The sequence below is a fragment of the Salvelinus fontinalis genome, chromosome 4 (assembly GCF_029448725.1).
Source record: "Salvelinus fontinalis isolate EN_2023a chromosome 4, ASM2944872v1, whole genome shotgun sequence".
Classification (NCBI taxonomy): domain Eukaryota; kingdom Metazoa; phylum Chordata; class Actinopteri; order Salmoniformes; family Salmonidae; genus Salvelinus; species Salvelinus fontinalis.
The window spans coordinates 47,673,187-47,693,400 of NC_074668.1; the positions used below are offsets into that span (position 1 = coordinate 47,673,187).

Genomic DNA, 20,214 nt, shown 5'->3' on the forward strand with positions numbered 1-20,214 from the left:
ACCCAACAAGGTGTATTGCCGCCACCAACTGGACGGGTTGAAAAAACAAGGTAAAATAATATCCATACGTGACACGGAAAACGAACTTACTCAACCCAAATACAAATCAGTGGTTGAAAACGTACCCAATTGTCATACTTGAGTAAAAGTAAAGATTCCTTAATAGAACATGACTAAAGGAAAAGTGAAAGTCACCCAGTAAAACACTTATTGAGTAAAAGTCAAAGTATTTGGTTTTAAATATACTTAAGTATCAAAGGTAAAAAATATAAATAATTTCAAATTGCTTATATTAAGCAAACCAGACGGCACAATTGTATTTTCTTTTAAAAATTTACGGATAGCCAGGGACACACTCCAACACAGACACACTCCATTTACAAACGAAGCATTTGTGTTTCGTGAGTCCGCCAGATCAGAGGCAGTAGGGTAGACCAGGGATGGTCTCTTGATAAGTTCGTGAATCGGACCATTTTCCTGTCCTGGTACGCATTCAAAATGTAACAAGTACTTTTGGGTGACAGGGAAAATGTAAGAGTAAAAATTACATAATTTTCTTTTGGAATGTAGTGAATAAAAAGTCAAAATTGTCAAAATATAAGTAGTAAAGTAAAGTACAGACACCCTAAAAAACGACTTAAAACAACTAAAGTATTTTTTACTTAAGCACTTTACACCACTGATAAAAATAGTACCTTGACAAAACCAAACCAAAACACCCACTTCTTCCTTCCTTCCTTCAAATCCCCATATCTCCCTTCTCAGGCTCTAGGTCCTGAAAGGGTGGTACGGCTTGTGACAATACTCCATGCAACTCCTCCGCCGAGAGATCTTTCCTTTCAGTCCCAGGAACCGCTCCGCCGAATCCACACTGATATCTATTTTCCTGGACCTCCACCTTGGCAGTGCCAACAATCACCATAGCTATAAAGGCCACAAAGTCAACCTTGTTAAACATCTGGGTTTGGCTGGTGAAAGGCAACCCCTGCAGCTTTGATTTTTATTTAACTAGGCAAGTCAGTTAAGAACAAATTCTTATTTACAATGACAGCCTACACCAGCCAAACCCAGACGACGCTGGGCCAATTGTGCGCTGCCCTATGGGACTCCCAATCACGGCCGGATGTGATGCAGCCTGGATTCAAACCAGGTACTGCAGTGACGCGTCTTGCACTGGGATGCAGTGTCTTAGACCACTGTGCCACTCGGGAGCCCAGTGAAGGCCTATCCACCACCACGGACTCTTCAGGAGCACCATTCAAACCCTCAACCCTTTTAACAGCCACTGCATATGAAATGCTCTGGACAGCCCTGACTTTGGCCACCTCATTCTCTTTCATCCTCGTCGGGAATTCGAAAGACGTGGCTTCATGGTTCCCACCACAATTAAAACATGTCACATTTTCATCACTTTTAAAATACATGATATTATATTTTCCACAACTTGGACATCTCAACTTCTCCCTTCTGCAAACACTTGAAATGTGTCCGAAAGCTTTACACTGCATTGGTCTTGGGATAAATGCTCTGACTCTGTACTTTATATACCCCAACTGCACTTCAGTAGGGAGAGAGACCCTATATCAAAAACAAAAGAACAGAGACTTAACTACTTCATCACCACACGATTCATCCGACGTGCATCAATCACTCCAGGAATATTATTAATCTCTTCAACATCGACTTCCCACGGGATGCCAGATATTATCCCCTTGAGGGGTGCCCTGTTCCGAAGAGACACACACCACACATCAAACTTCTGAAATCGGTGAGACGCAACACACGTTCTTTCTGGTCCTCAGAAGTTAAAAAAATCTTAACAAGTCCGCCTCTAGTGAACCTCACAGTCTTCACTTTACTCAATCAATCAATCAATAAAATGTATTTATATAGGCCTGTTTACATCAGCTGATGTCACAAAGTGCTATACAGAAACCCAGCCTAAAACCCCAAACAGCAAGCAATGCAGAGGTTTGGCTGGTGGCTAGGAAAAACTCAATTATTGGACCTACTGAAGAGATGAGTCTTCAATAAAGACTTCAAGATCGAGACCGAGTCTGCGTCTCTCACATGGATAGGCAGACCATTCCAGAAAAATTGAGCTCTATAGGAGAAAGCCCTGCCTCCAGCTGTTTGCTTAGAAATTCTAGGGACAAAAAGGAGGCCTGCGTCTTATGACCGTAGCGTACGTGTAGGTATGTACGGCAGGACCAAATCGGAAATATAGATAGGAACAAGCCCATGTAATGCTTTGTAGGTTAGCAGTAAAACCTTGAAATCAGCCCTAGCCTTAACAGGAAGCCAGTGTAGAGAGGCTAGCACTGGAGTAATATGATATTTTTGGGGGGATCTAGTCAAGATTCTAGCAGCCGTGTTTAGCGCAAACTGAAGTTTATTTAGTTCTTTATCCTGGTAGCCGGAAAGTGGAGCATTGCAGTAGTCTAATCTAGAAGTGGCAAAAGCATGGATTCATTTTTCTGCGTCATTTTTGGACAGAAAGTTTTAGATTTTTGCAATGTTACATAGATGGAAAAAAGCTGTCCTTGAAACAGAGTTGACATGTTCGTCAAAAGAGAGATCAGGGTCCAGAGTAACGACAAGGTCCTTCAGAGTTTTATTTGGGACGACTGTACAATCATCAAGATTAATTGTCAGACCCAACCGAAGATCTCTTTGTTTCTTGGGAGATAGAACTAGCATCTCTGTTTTGTCCGAGTTTAAAAGTAAAACATTTGCCACCATCCACTTCCTTATGTCTGAAACACAGGCTTCCAGGGAGGGCCCACTTGGCGGCTTCACCATGTTTCATTGAAATGTACAGCTATGTATCGTCCGCATAGCAGGGAAAGTTATCATTATGTTTCCAAATGACATCACCAAGAGGTAAAATATATCGTGAAAACAATAGTGGTCCTAAAACGGAACCTTGAGCAACACCAAAATGTACAGTTGATTTGTCAGAGGACAAACCATTCACAGAGACAAAATGATATCTTTCTGACAGATAAGATCTAAACCAGGTCAGAACCTGTCCGTGTATACCAATTTGGGTTTCCAATCTCTCCAGAAGAATGTGGTGATCGATGGTATCAAAAGCAGCACTAGGAGCATGAGGACAGATGCAGAGCAATGGTCTGACGCCATTAAAAGGTAATTTACCACCTTCACGAGTGCAGTCTTAGTGCTGTGATGGGGTCTAAAACCAGACTGAAGCGTTTCGCATACATTGTTAGTCTTCAGGAAGGCAGTGAGTTGCTGCGCAACAGCTTTTTCAAACATTTTTGAAAAGAATAGGAGATTTGATATTGGCTGATATTTTTATATATTTTCTGGGTCAAGGTTTGACCTTTTCAAGAGAGGCTTTATTACTGCCTCCTTTAGTGAGTTTGGTACACATCCGGTGGATAGGGAGCCGTTTATTATGTTCAACATAGGAGGGACAAACACAGGAAGCAGCTCTTTCAGTAGTTTAGTTGGAATAGGGTCCAGTATGCAGCTTGAAGGTTTAAAGGCCATGACTATTTTCATCAATGTGTCAAGAGATATAGTATTAAAAAACTTGAGTATCTCCTTTGATCCTAGGTCCTGGCAGAGTTGTGCAGACTCAGGACAACTGAGCATTGGAGAAATACCCAGATTTGAAGAGGAGTCCGTAATTTGCTTTCTAATGATCATGATCTTTTCGTCAAAGAAATTCATGAATTTATCACTGCTGAAGTGAAAGCCATCCTGTCTTGGGGAATGCTGCTTTTTAGTTAGCTTTGCAACAGTATCAAAAATAAATGTATTCTTGTAACGGTCCTGACCTGTTTTCTGTTGTTTTTGTATGTGTTTATGGTCAGGGCGTGTGTTTTGGGTGGGCAGTCTATGTTTTCTGTTTCTATGTTGGTTTTGGGTTGCCTGGTATGGCTCTTAATTAGAGGCAGGTGGTTTGCGTTTTCCTCTAATTAAGAGTCATATTTAGGTAGGGTGTTCTCACTGTTTATTTGTGGGTGATTGTCTTCCGTATCTGTGTTATGTTTTGCACCATACGGGACTGTTCGGTTGTTCGTTTCGTTTTGATGTAGTCTGTTCCTGTCCGTGAGTTTTACGTTAGTTATGTAAGTTCATGTTCAGGTTTTTTCGTCTACGTCGTTTTCTTGTTTTGTAAGTTTGAAAGTGTTTGTTTTCGTGTTGCCATCGTGTCAAATAAAAGATGGCTTATTTCCCAAATGCTGCGTTTTGGTCTACTGATCCTTCTCTCCTCTCCTCATCCGAGGATGAGGAGAACGACAGCCCTTACAATTCTCCTCAATTAAGTTGTAAAAATAGGATGATCGAACAGCAGGGAGGGCTCTTCGATACTGCACGGTACTGTCTTTACAATCTAATCGGAAGACTTCCAGTTTGGTGTAGCGCCATTTCTGTTCCAATTTTCTGGAAGCTTGCTTCAGAGCTCGGATATTTTCTGTATACCAGGGAGCTAGTTTCTTATGACAAATGTTTTTTGTTTTTAAGGGTGCAACTGCATCTAGGGTATTATGCAAGGTTAAATTGAGTTCCTCAGCTAGGTGGTTAACCGATTGTTGTACTCTGACGTCCTTGGGTAGGTGGAGAGAGTCTGGAAGGGAATCTAGGAATCTTGGAGTTGTCCGAGAATTTTTAGCACAGCTTTTGATGATCCTCGGTTGGGGTCTGAGCAGATTATTTGTTGCGATTGCAAACATAATAAAATGGTGATCCGATAGTCCAGGATTATGAGGAAAAACATTAAGATCCAAAATATTTATTCCACGGGACAAAACTAGGTCCAGAGCATGACTGTGGCAGTGAGTAGGTCTGGAGACATGTTGGACAAAACCCACTGAGTCGATGATGGCTCTGAAAGCCTTTTGGAGTGGATCTGTGAACTTTTTCATGTGAATATTGAAGTCACCAAAAATGTGAATATTATCTGCCATGACTACAAAGTCCGATAGGAATTCAGGGAACTCAGTGAGGAACGCTGTATACGACCCAGGAGGCCTGTAAACAGTAGCTATAAAAAGTCATTGAGTAGGTTGCATAGACTTCATGACTAGAAGCTCAAAAGACGAAAACCCAGTAATTTAATTTTTTGTAAATTTAAATTTGGGATCGTAAATGTTAGCAACACCTCCGCCTTTGCGGGATGCGCTGGGGATATGGTCTCTAGTGTAACCAAGAGGAGAGGTCTCATTTAACACAGTAAATTCATCAGGCTTAAACCATGTTTCAGTCAGGCCAATCACATCAAGATTATGATCCGTGATTAGTTCATTGACTATAACTGCCTTGGAAGTGAGTGATCTAACATTAAGGAGCCCTATTTTGAGATGTGAGATATCACAATCTCTTTCAATAATGACAGGAATGAAGGAGGTCTTTATTTACCCAGCACTCTCTCCACCAGTTTGGATATCTCAAATGTATTCTTCAAGATTGGGAATCCGATCAGCTGCTCCTCCTCAACAAACCATACTTCTACAAGATACATTCTCAGCACTGTACACTACTTTGCCACATTTTCCATTATTTTGGACAATATTCTAATCAGCGCCCGCTTCCGCCATCTTTCAGGCCGCCATGGTGAATCTCATGCCGCTTTAAAAGCAACTGGGAACTCGGAAATGTCCGACTTCATTGCGTTCAAGACAACTGGGAACTCAAATGTGTTTTGAATGGTCATCCGACCCAAGTTGGAAACTGGCATATTTTTTAAAAAGTACCACATGACAACTGGGAACTGAAAAAACGAGGTCAAACCATGACTTTGGTGATCTTCAGGTCGGAAAGTCGAAGCTCTAGAAAGATGCCAGAGATTCCGAGTTGGATGACCGTTCAAAATGTTTTTGGTTAGTTCAAGTTGTGTACTTGTGGGACATGGATAAAAAGAGGTACTTCATGTGTACGACTTCTCTAAACTGTTTGTGACTATAATGTTTATCCACTGTACTAGTACTTTTACTTCAGTACTACTACAGTATAATAGTATACTTTTCTCTATGTGTATAAACAACAATTCCCTTTTCCATCTCTACTGTTAAATATTATTCTATTTTCTCACCTCAAAATCAATCAAAGTTTATTTGTCACATGCACAGGCTTACTTGCAAGCTTGATTCTCATTTGAGTTAAATACGTCAAATTTTGTCTCACTCATTTTGATGCAATTTCAGCACGATTATATATACAGTAGGTTAGTGTTCAACACCAATGTTTGTTTTATGTTTGATAAATGCTCTGTTTTCACAAAACTGAAAATAAACGGACCTGTAAACACATTGCGCACTCGCACGCACGCACGCACACACGCACGCACGCACACACACACACACACACACACACACACACACACACACACACACACACACACACACACACACACACACACACACACACACACACACACACACACACACACACACACACACACACACACACACACACACACACACACACACACTAGCCTATTTGTGGTTTTATCCTACTCCAGTTTCTGACTTCTTCTACCTCTTTATCTTTTAGTGCAGAAAGTGGCAGTTTTCCTGCCTGTTCATCGATTGGGACCCAACCTTTTCTCTTTTCTATGGTAACTGAACACCCGGATCCATTGTCTCTATTGTTGTGTTAATTAAAGGCTAGGTCTCATGTTCGGAGGGGGAAGCTGGCACCAGTCTGTTCTCATGGCCTCTGCTACAGGGAAGGTGATAGAAGGAACAGGGGACAGGGCCATGGCCTGCATGGCCATCTCATAGGGACCCAGTGGATGGTGGAAACACACTGGCTATGTGGTGAGAGAAGGGAGAAAAAGTCCTCCTACGTCTCTGTGTCACATATACAGCGAGAGAGAGGGGTAAGTTAGAGTCACAGGACTAGTGTTACAGCCTAACAATAGCTAGGCAGCACCAGTGGACCAGCGGAGTGAAAAGAGCAGTCAGGGTTGATGCAAGGCGAGGTGTCATGTAGTCTGTGTGTGTGTGTGGTAGCAAAAGACTATGTTTCTCTGTCTCTCTCTATCTCCTTCCCTTCTTCACAGAGCAAGTCTCTCTCATTATCTCTGTCTCCATGCTATTCTGAGTTATTAGTAGAGTGTGCTGCTGTCTTCATTCTTCCATTCTTCTAAGCCTACAGTTGTAAACTGGTATGGAGCAGAAATGCATGCCACCAGTAGAGGGGGCAAGATGACAGTATTTCAAAGTAATAAACATTCAGGTCAACTCTTCACCACAGGATTTTTTTTACATGTTAACAGACACTTATCCAGCAATTAGGGTTAAGTGCCTTGCTCAAGGGCACATCGGCAGATTTTTCACCTTGTTGGCTCAGGGATTCGAGCCCACAACCTTTCAGTTACTGGCACAACGTTCTAACTGCTAGGCTACCTGTCGCGTGGGTGAGGCTCCACAATGGTAACATATCCTGATCCATGGTCATGTTGTACATCATATTTCCCTTCAAAAAATGTAATGATCTGCCTCACTTTAAGTTAATTATCTGTTCTAAATATGTGTCCTGTCGGATTCAAACTAGATATGCAGTGACAGTGTAAGTCTTGCTTCAAAATAAAACAAATTATGTGTGCAATTTTATTTGACAAATTACAAGTCCTGTTGAGTTAAGTTATCTAGAGCCTCTTGCCCTCTTCACTAGTCCAGTTGAAGAAAAAAATACACATACCTACACAAATGTTTTAGATTATAATATATCCGTTCATGTTTTTACTTTTTATGCGGTTCCAATTGAATCTCTGACCTCATACTCTTCCAAATCTGCAGGTTGCATGACTGACAATGGGTCAAACATGGCACCCCCAATCCCATACCTGGGTTCACATAGGATTTAAAATATTTTAAATACTTTGAGCGTTTGCCCTAGCCTGCCTGGTGTGCCAGGGGTGCCGCATTTGCTTGGTTTTCACTTTTGGGACTTCTCTATTGTTGCAATGCAATTGGCTAGCTCAATCAAGTTTAGCAAAATTATTTGAAATGATTTAGAGTAGTATTTGAGGTCTACTCCGAATACCCACCACTCTGTCTCTATGCATCTACAGAGAGATAGCATGAGAGAGTCTGGCAGTCATTTCAGACATACGATAAGGATTCTGCTGCTTTGGAGAAAAACAGGGCTTGAATTACCCTCCGTGCAGTCTTTTCAAGCCCTGACTGAAGTGGCGCAAAAGGACTATGGATGCTTAGTGGAGGCACTGTGGATGGTTAGTTTAAGTTGTAAATAGGTACTTCATGTGTACTACTTCTCCCCAAAAAATTGTGACTATAATGTTTATCCACTGTACTAGTACTTTTACTTCAGTACTACTACAGTATAATAGTATACTTTTCCTCTATGTGTATAAACAACAATTCCCTTTTCCATCTCTACTGTTAGATATTATTCTATTTTCTCACCTCAAAATCAATCAAAGTTTATTTGTCACATGCACAGGATACAACATGTGTAAACAGTACAGTGAAATGCTTACTTGCAAGCTTTTCCTCGACAATATCAAAGGTAAAATTCTAAACTAAAAGAAGAGCAGGGAATCAATTACTGGGTCACTTCAAATGAAAAAAAAACACACACAAGAAATAGAAACACACCAGTATTGAATGCAATAAGGTCAGTATCAGTACTATATCAATGTGCAGGGATACTGGTGGTTCACATGTATTCACACTGTACATGTGAATATCCATATAATGTATGCTGAAAATGTGTAGGGTAGGTCTTGTGTGCTGGTGTGACAGACGAAGTGACAGACGATGTCAACTAATCACGGCTGGACACAGGAATAAGAAACATGCATACAGAATTTATTTAGCAACCAGGACACATTCATTTAAATAAAACTACAAAGATACTTAACTTATACAAAACATAGATTATATCCCATTCACATACAAAATAATAATAATTTACTGTATAAATTACAATTTCACTAATTTATTTACAATTTTTTATGAAAACAATATTTTGTATTTCCCCCAAAACCCATTGGTCTCCATATCACACAGAGCTGCTCATCTTGTTATCATGACAAGAGTACGGAGTAACATTTTGAATGAATGGCAGATTATATTATTACTATAAATATATGGAGGTACCATGGGAGAAAATGGAGTTGGTATTATTACGACATACACACACACACACACACACACACACACACACACACACACACACACACACACACACACACACACACACACACACACACACACACACACACACACACACACACACACACACACACACACACACACACACACACACACCCACACAGAGAGAGAGAGAGAGCTCCAAAAGTATTGGGACACATTTGTTGTTCTTTTTGCTCTCTACTCCAGCCCTTTGGATTTGAAATGATACAATGACTATGAAGTTAAAGTGCAGAGTGTCAGCTTTAATTTGAGGGTATTTTCATCCATATCAGGTGATCAAATATTATACCCCCCAAAATACTAACCTTCCCTGTTATTGTAAGGGTGAAAGGTTAAGTCTTGGGGTTATGATATTTGTGCATCTGTAACTTTCTCACTTATTATTATTCACGATTCATTCAGGATTATCTGTAATCATGGTGGCATCCACATTTATGTAGAAGTGTTTAGAAGCATATTCTATTCTTATTTACAATAAAAGTGACTCCAAAATGACACAATACATTATTTACCGTGAATTTCTATTGGGCACAAAAGAATCTGAATCAACAAAAACAAACAGCAAATGCATCCTACAAATTTGTAGTTTTGATGTAGTCATTGCATGCTATAAATATGGGACCAAATACTTAACTTTAATACACATAAGTGAATTTGTCCCAATACTTTTTTGTCCCGTAAAACAGGGGGACTATGTAAAAAAAAAAGTGCTGTAATTTCTAAACGATTCATGAAAATACCCTCAAATTAAAGCTGACAGTCTGCAATTAACATCATTTCAAATCCAAAGTGCTGGAGTACAGAGCCAAAATAACAAACAATGTGTCACTGTCCCAAAGGTTTTGGAGCTCACTCTATGTCTTACTATACTTGCGAGGACTTTTTGGAGACCAACAATTGATTCCCATACAAAATCCTATTTTCCCTAATCCCTAACCTTAACCCATAACCCTAAACCTAATTCCTAACCCAAACCCGTAATTCTAACCCTAACCCTAATTCTAACCCTAAACCCTAAACCAAAAATAGCCTTTTTACAAGTAAGGACTTCTCTGATGTTTTGGTTTACTATTCTTGTGAGGACTTCTGGTACTCACAAAAATAGTAAAATGTGTACACACGCACACACACACACACACACACACACACACACACACACACACACACACACACACACACACACACACACACACACACACACACACACACACACACACACACACACACACACACACACACACACACACACACACACACACACACACACACACAGTCTCCCTTTCTCTAAGCACAAACTGCACTGAACATAACTTGTACTGCGATAATTAACATGAGTAACAGATGAGCAGACAGCCAAAATACAACATTAGGTCACCCAGCAGACAAACATCAGAGTAGAGAAGAAGAAAAGTTAGAGGCCCTTTCATTAAGTCACACCTACGATAAATCCTAAACCTTATTCCATTGTGACTCAAAAGTTGTGCACTATATATAGTTTGGGAATAGGGTGCCATTTGGGACACAACCACTGGTCCCTTTGATGTTTTAAGTAGAAATTGCGCACCAATATTGAATTTTAAAAGCCTGTTATATTAAATGAAGTGCCCTTTAATATAGACCACATGGACAATTCAATAAATCCAATTTTTGTTGAAATAAATGAAAAAATCTGCACTTGAAAAAAAATCTTCACTTTCACCTTGTCATGTTGTTCTGACTTGTAGGAAGATTTGAACCCACTTAACCACAAAATGTCATTATGTTTTCACCATCATTGTAAAGCCCTAATTATGTTCTTGCTTTGACAGAGTTATTTCTGAAGATTATTATTTATTTAATGTGATTAGTGATTAATATACGTCTGCCACTCATTTTAAGGTCAACCCTGTTACGTGAACTGAAATCTCGTTTTAATTTAGTGAAACTATTACTATTTAAATTATTTTTTCAAAAGAAACATTGTAACATGTAATAGTCAAATCATAGTGTAAAGGCAGGTGAGCTGGGTCAACTCTTTTTGGCCTGTTGCACAGAACAAGCTTCCATTCCCTCTGTCACAGGTCATCAAAAGCATGGCTGATTTAAGCTGAGAACTTCAACCCTGTTACAGTCAATGAAGTATATAAACTCTGGATTGCTGATGCTATGTATTGGAAAAACGAAAGGCTTTGAAGCCACCAGTCGGCCATATTGGCACTCCTCAGAAAAGCAGTCCTCCATAGGAATGAATGGAATTCTACAGTATTGAAATTAAATGTTTCAAAGACAAAATTGTATCTATTTAAGTATTTGTGTTGTTGTAGTGGGGACAGTAACAGTGCTTTCTAAAAATTATACTTTAAGGAATTTTTTTACATTTATTTATTCCTTTAGAATTTTTATGTTTAGCAAACATACATTTATGTAAAAGTATGCATTAAGGTGTCTGTAATATAATAAATGTGACAAAAACAAATGTAGACATTAATAAATGCATATCCATAGCTTCCAATTTATTTTAATTCTTTTACAAAAGTGGGGGAGTGCCAAAATGGAGGTGCGGTGGCTTCAAAACAGCGCCCCCTTGTCGGTCATCTAGAGTATATACAACTCTGTTACTTTAATGGCACTTTATTGACACTCACAATAGTATTTTTTTTAACCCCTTGGGGTTGGAAAACGTGTTGTTTTATGTAGTTGAACATGTGCTGTTTATGACAGAATGTTAAAATGAGGTGAAATTAAATTATTTTTTTGACCAAGTTACACTACCTGAAATGTCATCTATCCATACAATTTTGCATATCATCTTTTACCCTTTTGTTGCAAGTGCTCTCAATGTCAAGATTGCACTTTGCAAATCTCCTATCATCAGTTTCAAACGGTTTTGGTTCGAGAGTAAATAAGAGCCAAGCAGGATTTAAGTACTATTTATCTGTCACCATACAAGTAGCGGCAAATTTAAGTGCATTGACGTTTGGACCAGATTAATCAGCTTTCACTGTGTTTGAGATTGTTGGGAAAAACAAAGCCATAGAAATAGAATTCTAACATTATTATACATACACAGTATAATGTAATATATATTGACATATATTTCATCTATGGTTCAACCTCTCTTTATGGAATTCCAACCTGCTGTATTCAAGGGGCACATTAATGCATAGTGAACTTTCACGTGTCCTCAATGCTCACAGAAACACGCCGGACTGCAACAGTCTGCTTGCCTTGCACAGTGGACTATCACGAGTGCTTTCATTCATTCATTCCACATTATTTGTGCTTTAGCTGTACGTTGAGAGAGGTTGTTTGGGTCTAGTGAGCCCTCTGAATGTGGGAATGAATCTGCTGCTGAAGACAGGGGGAAAAAAGTGCTCCAACCTCCGAGCTAAGTAGCAGTTGATGAGTAAGTACAAAAACGACTTTGAAGGACTTTGCCATTGCTTTGCCGAGACAAAATGAAAGAGCAGGACATATGTCATCATCATCATCCCCCACATTGAATTACGCAATATACAACACAATTTACCCCCTCCTTGTAATCAAATGGCAACATAACGATAGCAATATGTTCAGTAATGTCCAAGAAGACTATGCATAAGAGCACATAGAAAGAAAAAGATACAAAAATGAAGTCTCGCCCACGCTACAGTAATTCCCATCGACATCGAGTCTGTCATAGGGTGGGGATCACAAGCAATAGACTCAAAGACAGTGAGAAGGGGGGGGGGGGGAAAGAAGCCTAGCAGGCTTGTTTAAGATCCTTAAGGCACTTAAACATAGTTAAACCAGAAAGATAAGAACCACAGCTGAGCGGATGAGAGAGTACCTCTGAGCATTTCAAACACTCTTTTAAATGGCAGTTGTTTAATGAAACCACATCCCTCATCCACCAGCGGCCATGGGAGAGACTCTTAATACAGTTTCCTCCAGAGGCAGTGTGGAAGAGATAGCAGTGTCTGTGGTGGAACTGCTTTAGAACTTTCAAATCCACAAGTGGCTCCTGGCATTATATCTAAAGCGGACATTACCATTGGCTGCACGGAGTCGCATTAAGAGAAATCCCATGCAGCCCTCTTTAGAAGTTCGAACACTGGAATGTGAGTTGTGATCTATACCTCGATTACGCCTTCTTCGTCTAATGATTTTTAATTTGAGTGTCATTATTTCTAGATAGCCTACACTTTCTCGTTCTGAACTTCTAACGTGAGCTGCGGGTGTGGCTTTGTGACAATGGTCAAGAGCACCTGCTAACCGATTTGACTGCTCCAACAGTTACACCTCTGACACCACCAAAACATCAGATATCGCTGTTTAACGCTTGATCTGATTGAATCTAGGCCTTACTCTGACCCCTTGTGATCCAACCACTTGTTCTGTGAGACACCTATGACAGTCACTGATAGGGAATATGCATGGCTCCCTCAGTTGTTCGCAGGTTAGCGAATTTGGAGAGATTGTCAGACATTTTGTGCCCCACCGGCACACAGTTACAATGAAAGGCCCGCATTCTGGAGGAGTCCTATGGAAACTACTTGCTTTGGCCCCAGCCAACTCTTGTCTCTAGAGGAGGACTCCAATGCTCTCAGACATCCATGAACGATGGAAGTGGAACCCATAGAAGATGAGTTCCCTACAGTAAAACATCCACCTCACACTGTATAGCTGCCCTCCTCTCCTGCCTTGTACACAGCAGACACAGACAGCCCTGTCTGGATCCCCTTTAGGGATTTGGCTCTTGGGCCATTTGGTAGTAGTCACTCAGTGAGTCAGTGAATCAGTCATTAGTGATTATGTTAGCTTTGTAGCTCAGTACCCCATAGAGTCTCATTGGTAGAGGGGCTAGCTCTGTAACTAGCTCTGGTACGGTAGGCCCTGGTACATGATGGTGATGATGTTAGTAGACCAGACTGCAGTTCGCTAGTTGCCCACCAGAGGGCTGAGGTCTCCGTGGTGGTTCTTTAGCTTCTTCTTGAAGAGGGAGATGGTGGAGGGCCGGTAGAAGATGATCCAGGGCTCGGACGCAGCACTCTGCACGCTGCAGCTCTCTGAACCACTGCTGGTCGGGATGTTGGGAGATCTGGAAAGAGACGAGGGATGAGGGGGGGAGAAGAGAGAGAAATAGATATGGCAAGAGAGAATAGTAACATTAGGTTACATATTCCACTGGCTGGGGCTCTCACAGCGTTAAAAATACATTAGATGCAATAAACTACACTTCGGTTACACTTTTGAGGCATTCGTACAATAAAACTTTATTGTCCATAATTTACATCAAACAACGTAAAATGTAATACTTACTTCACTGTAATATGCAGTAGTAGTTTAGCCACCATGGCTATGACTGTCAGAGTCAGGAGAGCAGCTAGAGCGTAGATGGTCCACACTGTCAACACAGAAACACAATTGAAATCAGGCAGTTTAGAAGAAAACATACCAGTTAAGAAGCACCCTATGCACTTGAGTAGACTCTCAGACAGGCGTGGAGAAACCTGACCAGAAAGAGATAAAAGGGATCTATAAACTAAAAACAGTCTGGCACATCTACACCATATTTGTACAGTACTATACACTGAGTGCACAAAACATTAAGAACACCTTCCTAATATTGAGTCGCACCCCCTTTTGACCTCAGAACAGCCTCAATTCGTCGGAGTATGAACTCTACAAGGTGTCGAAAGCATTCCACAGGGAGGCTGGTCCATGTTGACTCCAATGCTTCCCACAGTTGTGTCAAATTGGCTGGATGTCCTTTGGGTGGTTGACCATTCTTGATGCACACGGGAAACTGTTGAGAGTAAAAAACCCAGCAGTGTTGCAGTTCTTGACACACTCAAACCGGTGCGCCTGGCACCTACTACCATACCCCGTTCAAAGGCACTTCAATATTTTGTCTTGCCCATTCACCCTCTGAATGGTACACATACACAATAACATGTCTCAATTGTCTCAAGGCATAAAACTCTTTGTTTAAACGGTCTACTCCCCTTCATCTACACTGATTGAAGTGGATTTAACAGGTGACACCAATAAGGAACCATAGCTTTCACCTGGATTCACCTCTTCAGTCTATGTCGGGAAAGAGTACACTCAGTGTAAGGCTTGATCTACCGGCACACGTTAGCCTAAAGGCCTTTATCGCAACCGATTCAGATGGTAAAATATTAGTACCTGCGTTATTGGTGCACATCTGTTACTGAACAGCCAGCTATAAAATCTAAGTATAACCTCCCAGTAATTTACTGGGTAAAAAAACACCAATGTTTCGGCATCACTGTGCCTTCTTCAGGGTAATGTCATGAATGCTTGAACCAGGTTATGTAGACAACTAGTGCAACCAATGTCAATAGTGAGGGGTGTATCGTAACTGCTATCTTGATCAGAATGAATTGAGCGAAACTGTTAAAAGACAATAGCACACAGCATATTGAATATATTATGCCATTCTTATCATTAGCATTAGTATAACATTAGCGTCAACATACATTGTTTAATTTAATTTCACCTATATATTAAAATATTTCCAATTTCATTAAATGTTTTTGTTACATGTAATCTTTTGGTTCAACCTTAATGCCCAAAAAATTACTGGGAGGTTATAAATATGGGGTGTGCGACTCTCTTTGTTTTCATAGCTTACAGTTTATTCACCGTTAGTCAGCACCTCTACACTAAAGCATTTTCTCTGGGTGTGCGCCAGCTCATGCTTTTTATTTTAATATATACTGAACAAAAATATGAATGCAACATTTAAAGTGTTGGTCCCATGTTTCATGAGCTGAAAATAAAAGATCCCGAAAATGTTCCATATGCACAAAAAGCTTAAACAAATTTGTTTACATCCATGTTTGTGAGCATTTCTCCTTGGCCAAGATAATCCATTCACCTGATAGGTGTGGCATATCAAGAATCTGATTAAACGGCATGATCATTACACAGGTGCACCTTGTGCAATAAAAGGCCACGCTAAAATGTAAAGTTTTGTCATACAACACGATACCACAGATGTCTCAAGTTTTGAGGGAGCAGTGCAATTGGCATGCCGACTGCAGGAATGTCCAACAAAGCTGTTTTTAATGTTCCTTCCTCCACCATAAGCCACCTCCAAAGTCGTTTTAGAGAAGTACGCCCAACCGGCCTCACAACCGCAGACCACGTCAGCCCAGGATCTCCACATCTGGCTTCTTCACCTGCAGTATCGTCTGAGAGGGTGCTGAGGAGAATTTCTGTCTATAATAAAGCTATTTTGTGGGCCTGGCTCCCCAGGGAGTGGTCCTAGCTCCCAAATGGGTGGGCCTATGTCCTCCTAGGCCCACCAATGGCTGCGAGCTTGCCCAGTCGTGTGAAATCCGTAGATTCTGGCCTAATGAATGTATTTTAATTAACTGATATCCTAATATGAACTGTAACTCAGTAAAATCTTAGAAGTTGTTGCATGTTGCGTTTATATTTTTGTTCAGTATATATTCCTATAACCAAACAGGTCTCACACCTTTTTTGTAAAACATACAGTTTTTGACCAATCAAAACCAGCGTGAGACCACAGAGGCAGACAGGGACGCTGTAGGTTACACATAAGAAAACCCTGAGAAAGGGACGCTGTTGGTTACACATAAGAGAAACCCCAGAAAGGTATGATGTAGATTACACATAAGAGAAACCCCAGAAAGGTACGCTGTTGGTTACACATAAGAGAAACCCCAGAAAGGTATGATGTAGGTTACACATAAGAGAAACCCCAGAAAGGTACGCTGTTGGTTACACATAAGAGAAACCCCAGAAAGGTAGGCTGTTGGTTACACATAAGAGAAACCCCAGAAAGGTATGATGTAGGTTACACATATTAGAAAGCCCAGAAAGGTGCGCTGTTGGTTACACATAAGAGAAACCCCAGAACGTTAAAAAAACAGTACCAAAGGTACAAAAAAGAAACAAGTAGTAACTGAGAGATGGAGAGGTAGGACGTTGCAACGTCAGTATCAATAGAGGTGAGTCATAGTAGAAAGCTCTATTAGAAACCCAGAGAAGTAGAAAGATATGATGTTGGTAACTGATAGATAGAAAACAACAATATTGGTATCTACATACTAGAGGTGTGTCCGTTGGTCCCGTTGGGTTGGTCCCACTGACCTGGCATGTTGTGGTCCGGTTTACCGGGACTGGACGTTATCACATAGAGGATTTGAGAGGAACGTCCGTTATCGCTCCCGTTAGACTTCTCCGTTACGCCGTTAAGCTCAGGCTTCACTGTACTAGTGACCTCCTCTTCCTCCTCATCCTCATCCATAGGTCTGGTGTCCAGGCCTCTCAGCGCTGAAACAACAACAACAAATACAATGTTTCCATGGGCCTAATGCAACGAAGATCGGCCTGTAGATTATTGGCAGATGATCTCTTGTCAAACCATCAATACATGATAAATTCACCAACGCAGCTGATCGCAATTGCAAGCAGCATTGGCCACCGATTTACTGCTCCTCGACACGGATGTCGGGTTTATCTTTTAGTCCTCATTGCAACCAAAATTAGCACAAAAAAATCCCTCTGGTGGGTATTATCATTGGAACAATTTCATCTGGCAGTACTACTTGACTAAGGACGATTTATCTATTTGACAATCATTCCGCACAACTAAAATAAAGTATTTTATGCCCTCGTTTTACCACAGCAAATCTCTATGGCAATGTAGCCTACCCTATGCAAATCTATGGTGTAGGAATACTTTTTCCTACACCATGTTTCCAATTAATGTTATCCATTAATGATTTTACTTGTCTGAATCGAATATGGTCATTTCTTATCAAGAGGGTAAAAGGAAATATTCCATTTGACATTTGAAACTAAATCGTGATTGCATTGTATTTTGAATCAAATTATATTGTATTCTAATAATAGTAATGAAGTTATTTAAAGTTGCACAAATAATATATCATTGTGTTTTTAAACCAATAATTTTAATCGCTTGAAAAAACTAACAAACATACACTACCGTTCAAAAGTTAGGGGTCACTTAGAAATGTACTTGTTTTTGAAAGAAAAGCACATTTTATGTCCATTAAAATAACATCAAATTGATCAGAAATTCGTTGTTGATGTTGTCAATGACTATTGTAGCTGGAAACGGCAGATTTTTTATGAAATATCTACATAGGCGTACAGAGACCCATTATCAGCAACCATCACTCCTGTGTTCCAATGGCACGTTGTGTTAGCTAATCCAAGTTTATTATTTTAAAAGGCCAATTGATCATTAGAAAATAATTTGCAATTATGTTAGCGCAGCTGAAAACGGTTCTGATTAAAGAAGCAATAAAACTGGCCTTCTTTAGACTAGTTGAGTACACTCAATACACTCAATAGTAAACCTTTATATTTTCGTACAGGTTTACAGTAATTAGGCCATTAGGCCTACTGCGGCATATTGTACTTTATTGAAGAAACAATATTTGAATTGGAAGGAAATGTGGTGTGGAGATTCATCTATTATTTGGAAGTCGTTATCCAAAGAAACAAATACAAAGGGCTTGGTTTGATAATGATATTTAAATTGTATGTCACACATGTTGCTGCAATCCATGGGGAGGCACTTTAATTTACAATGTGGTAATTCATTAAAAGTTGGTCTTCTATACATTTATTTTCGCAGAAGAGTGGCCTCGATGTAGCCATAATTGGCTGAATTGTCTACAATTAAACGTGTTAACTAAATCATTTTAATTGACATAGGCTACATTTTGAGTCAAATCATTTTATTTCGGTTGCCATATGTAATATTCTTCCTTTTTCCTTATTTAAATTTTGCTGATAGGGTACTACTTCATTTGGGTGGGAGTAGTCAACACAAATAAATATGATTTCCTATGCCATTTCCGCTGTCTTGCATCCAGACGGCTTGACACCATAACAGGGTCAGATCAGCTGGTCTACAAGTTTGATAAAAATAAATAAGTGCGGCCCTCCACTGAATTATGAAATCCCAGTGTGGCCCCAGGACCAAAATTATTGCCCACCCCTGAGCTAAGACTTTGTCTAAATTAACAAGGTTAATTTATGAAATTATCAAAACATGTTATTAAAATCCCTTATCCCTACCATGAATGGTGGCCTAAATCTTTACTAGGAGTTAAAGGTTTTTGTCTGACATAACTCAACTTGACTGCAATTTTCCCACATGTTCTCTATTTGATACAACAGAATGCAGTGCTTGCTTCAAACCTTGGTTCGACAGGAAATTCCTCAGACGTCATCTGAGAGCATTTATCCTCATCTGAGAAGGAAATTAACATTGCACCACTCAGCACTGTATGGATGTACTAACATCCAGCTTAGCCTCAAGAGAGAATCTCTCTCGCTCTCATTCCCCATGCTTTTCTCCTCCCAGCTCAGCGGGGGAAAAAACAATTTACTTATGTGACCTTTTCTTATAACATGTCTCATAATATTGTATATTCATTTCAACAACTTCTGTTTCTGATGTGCGGTCTGAAACAAGGGAAGTCAGAATTGAGACATGACCAGAAGGGAATTGGCTGCAAGTCTGGGGGTCAGACTCTGACCTGAGAATATTGTTTTTAGTATAACAAAATGAGAAAAGGTTAGGACAGTCTGTGTCTGTGTGTGTGTGTATGTCTGTGATTGTGTGTGTGCCTCCCAGCCCTGTAAGCCCTAGCTTTAATGTCAACAATATTAACTAATTCAGAGTGCTGATGCCTTAAGGAAATGGAACTGAAACAATAGTGGGGTGTTTACAAGAGTGTGGTCTGAACAGAGAACTGCTATTTATACATAAATACTTCCATTCCATTATGATGAGTGTGTAATATAAGACTGGGTTCAGATTGGGATCCTTAGGAGGTGGTGCACTCTGTGTATACAATGATGTTAAGGATGGGGAGATTGATGTATGAATGATATATACAGATATACGATACCAGGGACAAACAAAACATCTCCAGGTTATTTACATAACCCCGGTTCTCTAATATTATGAGTGAATCGACTCATGTGGGAACGTGCCTGTTTGCAGAAAACTAGAATAACTAAGTTCTCTTTCAATTATTTGTTTAGACGTCTCACA

At 40.1% G+C, this 20,214-nt stretch overlaps 1 protein-coding gene across 2 annotated transcripts in view; it reads right to left on the reverse strand.

The window, feature by feature from the left end:
- Window positions 1-8,789: 8,789 nt before the first annotated feature.
- The window catches only part of kremen1 (kringle containing transmembrane protein 1), a 125,367-nt gene continuing 113,942 nt past the window's right edge, over window positions 8,790-20,214 (reverse strand). The window contains exons 8-10 of one of the 2 annotated variants that reach the window (XM_055920391.1): window positions 17,268-17,450; window positions 14,439-14,523; window positions 8,790-14,217 (exon numbers count right to left, since the gene is read on the reverse strand). In XM_055920391.1, the coding sequence (XP_055776366.1) occupies window positions 14,058-14,217; window positions 14,439-14,523; window positions 17,268-17,450 (428 nt within the window). In that variant the 3' untranslated portion in view covers window positions 8,790-14,057. Of the gene's footprint in view, window positions 14,218-14,438; window positions 14,524-17,225; window positions 17,451-20,214 lie in introns of both variants that reach the window. The other variant, XM_055920390.1, reaches the window with a different exon arrangement.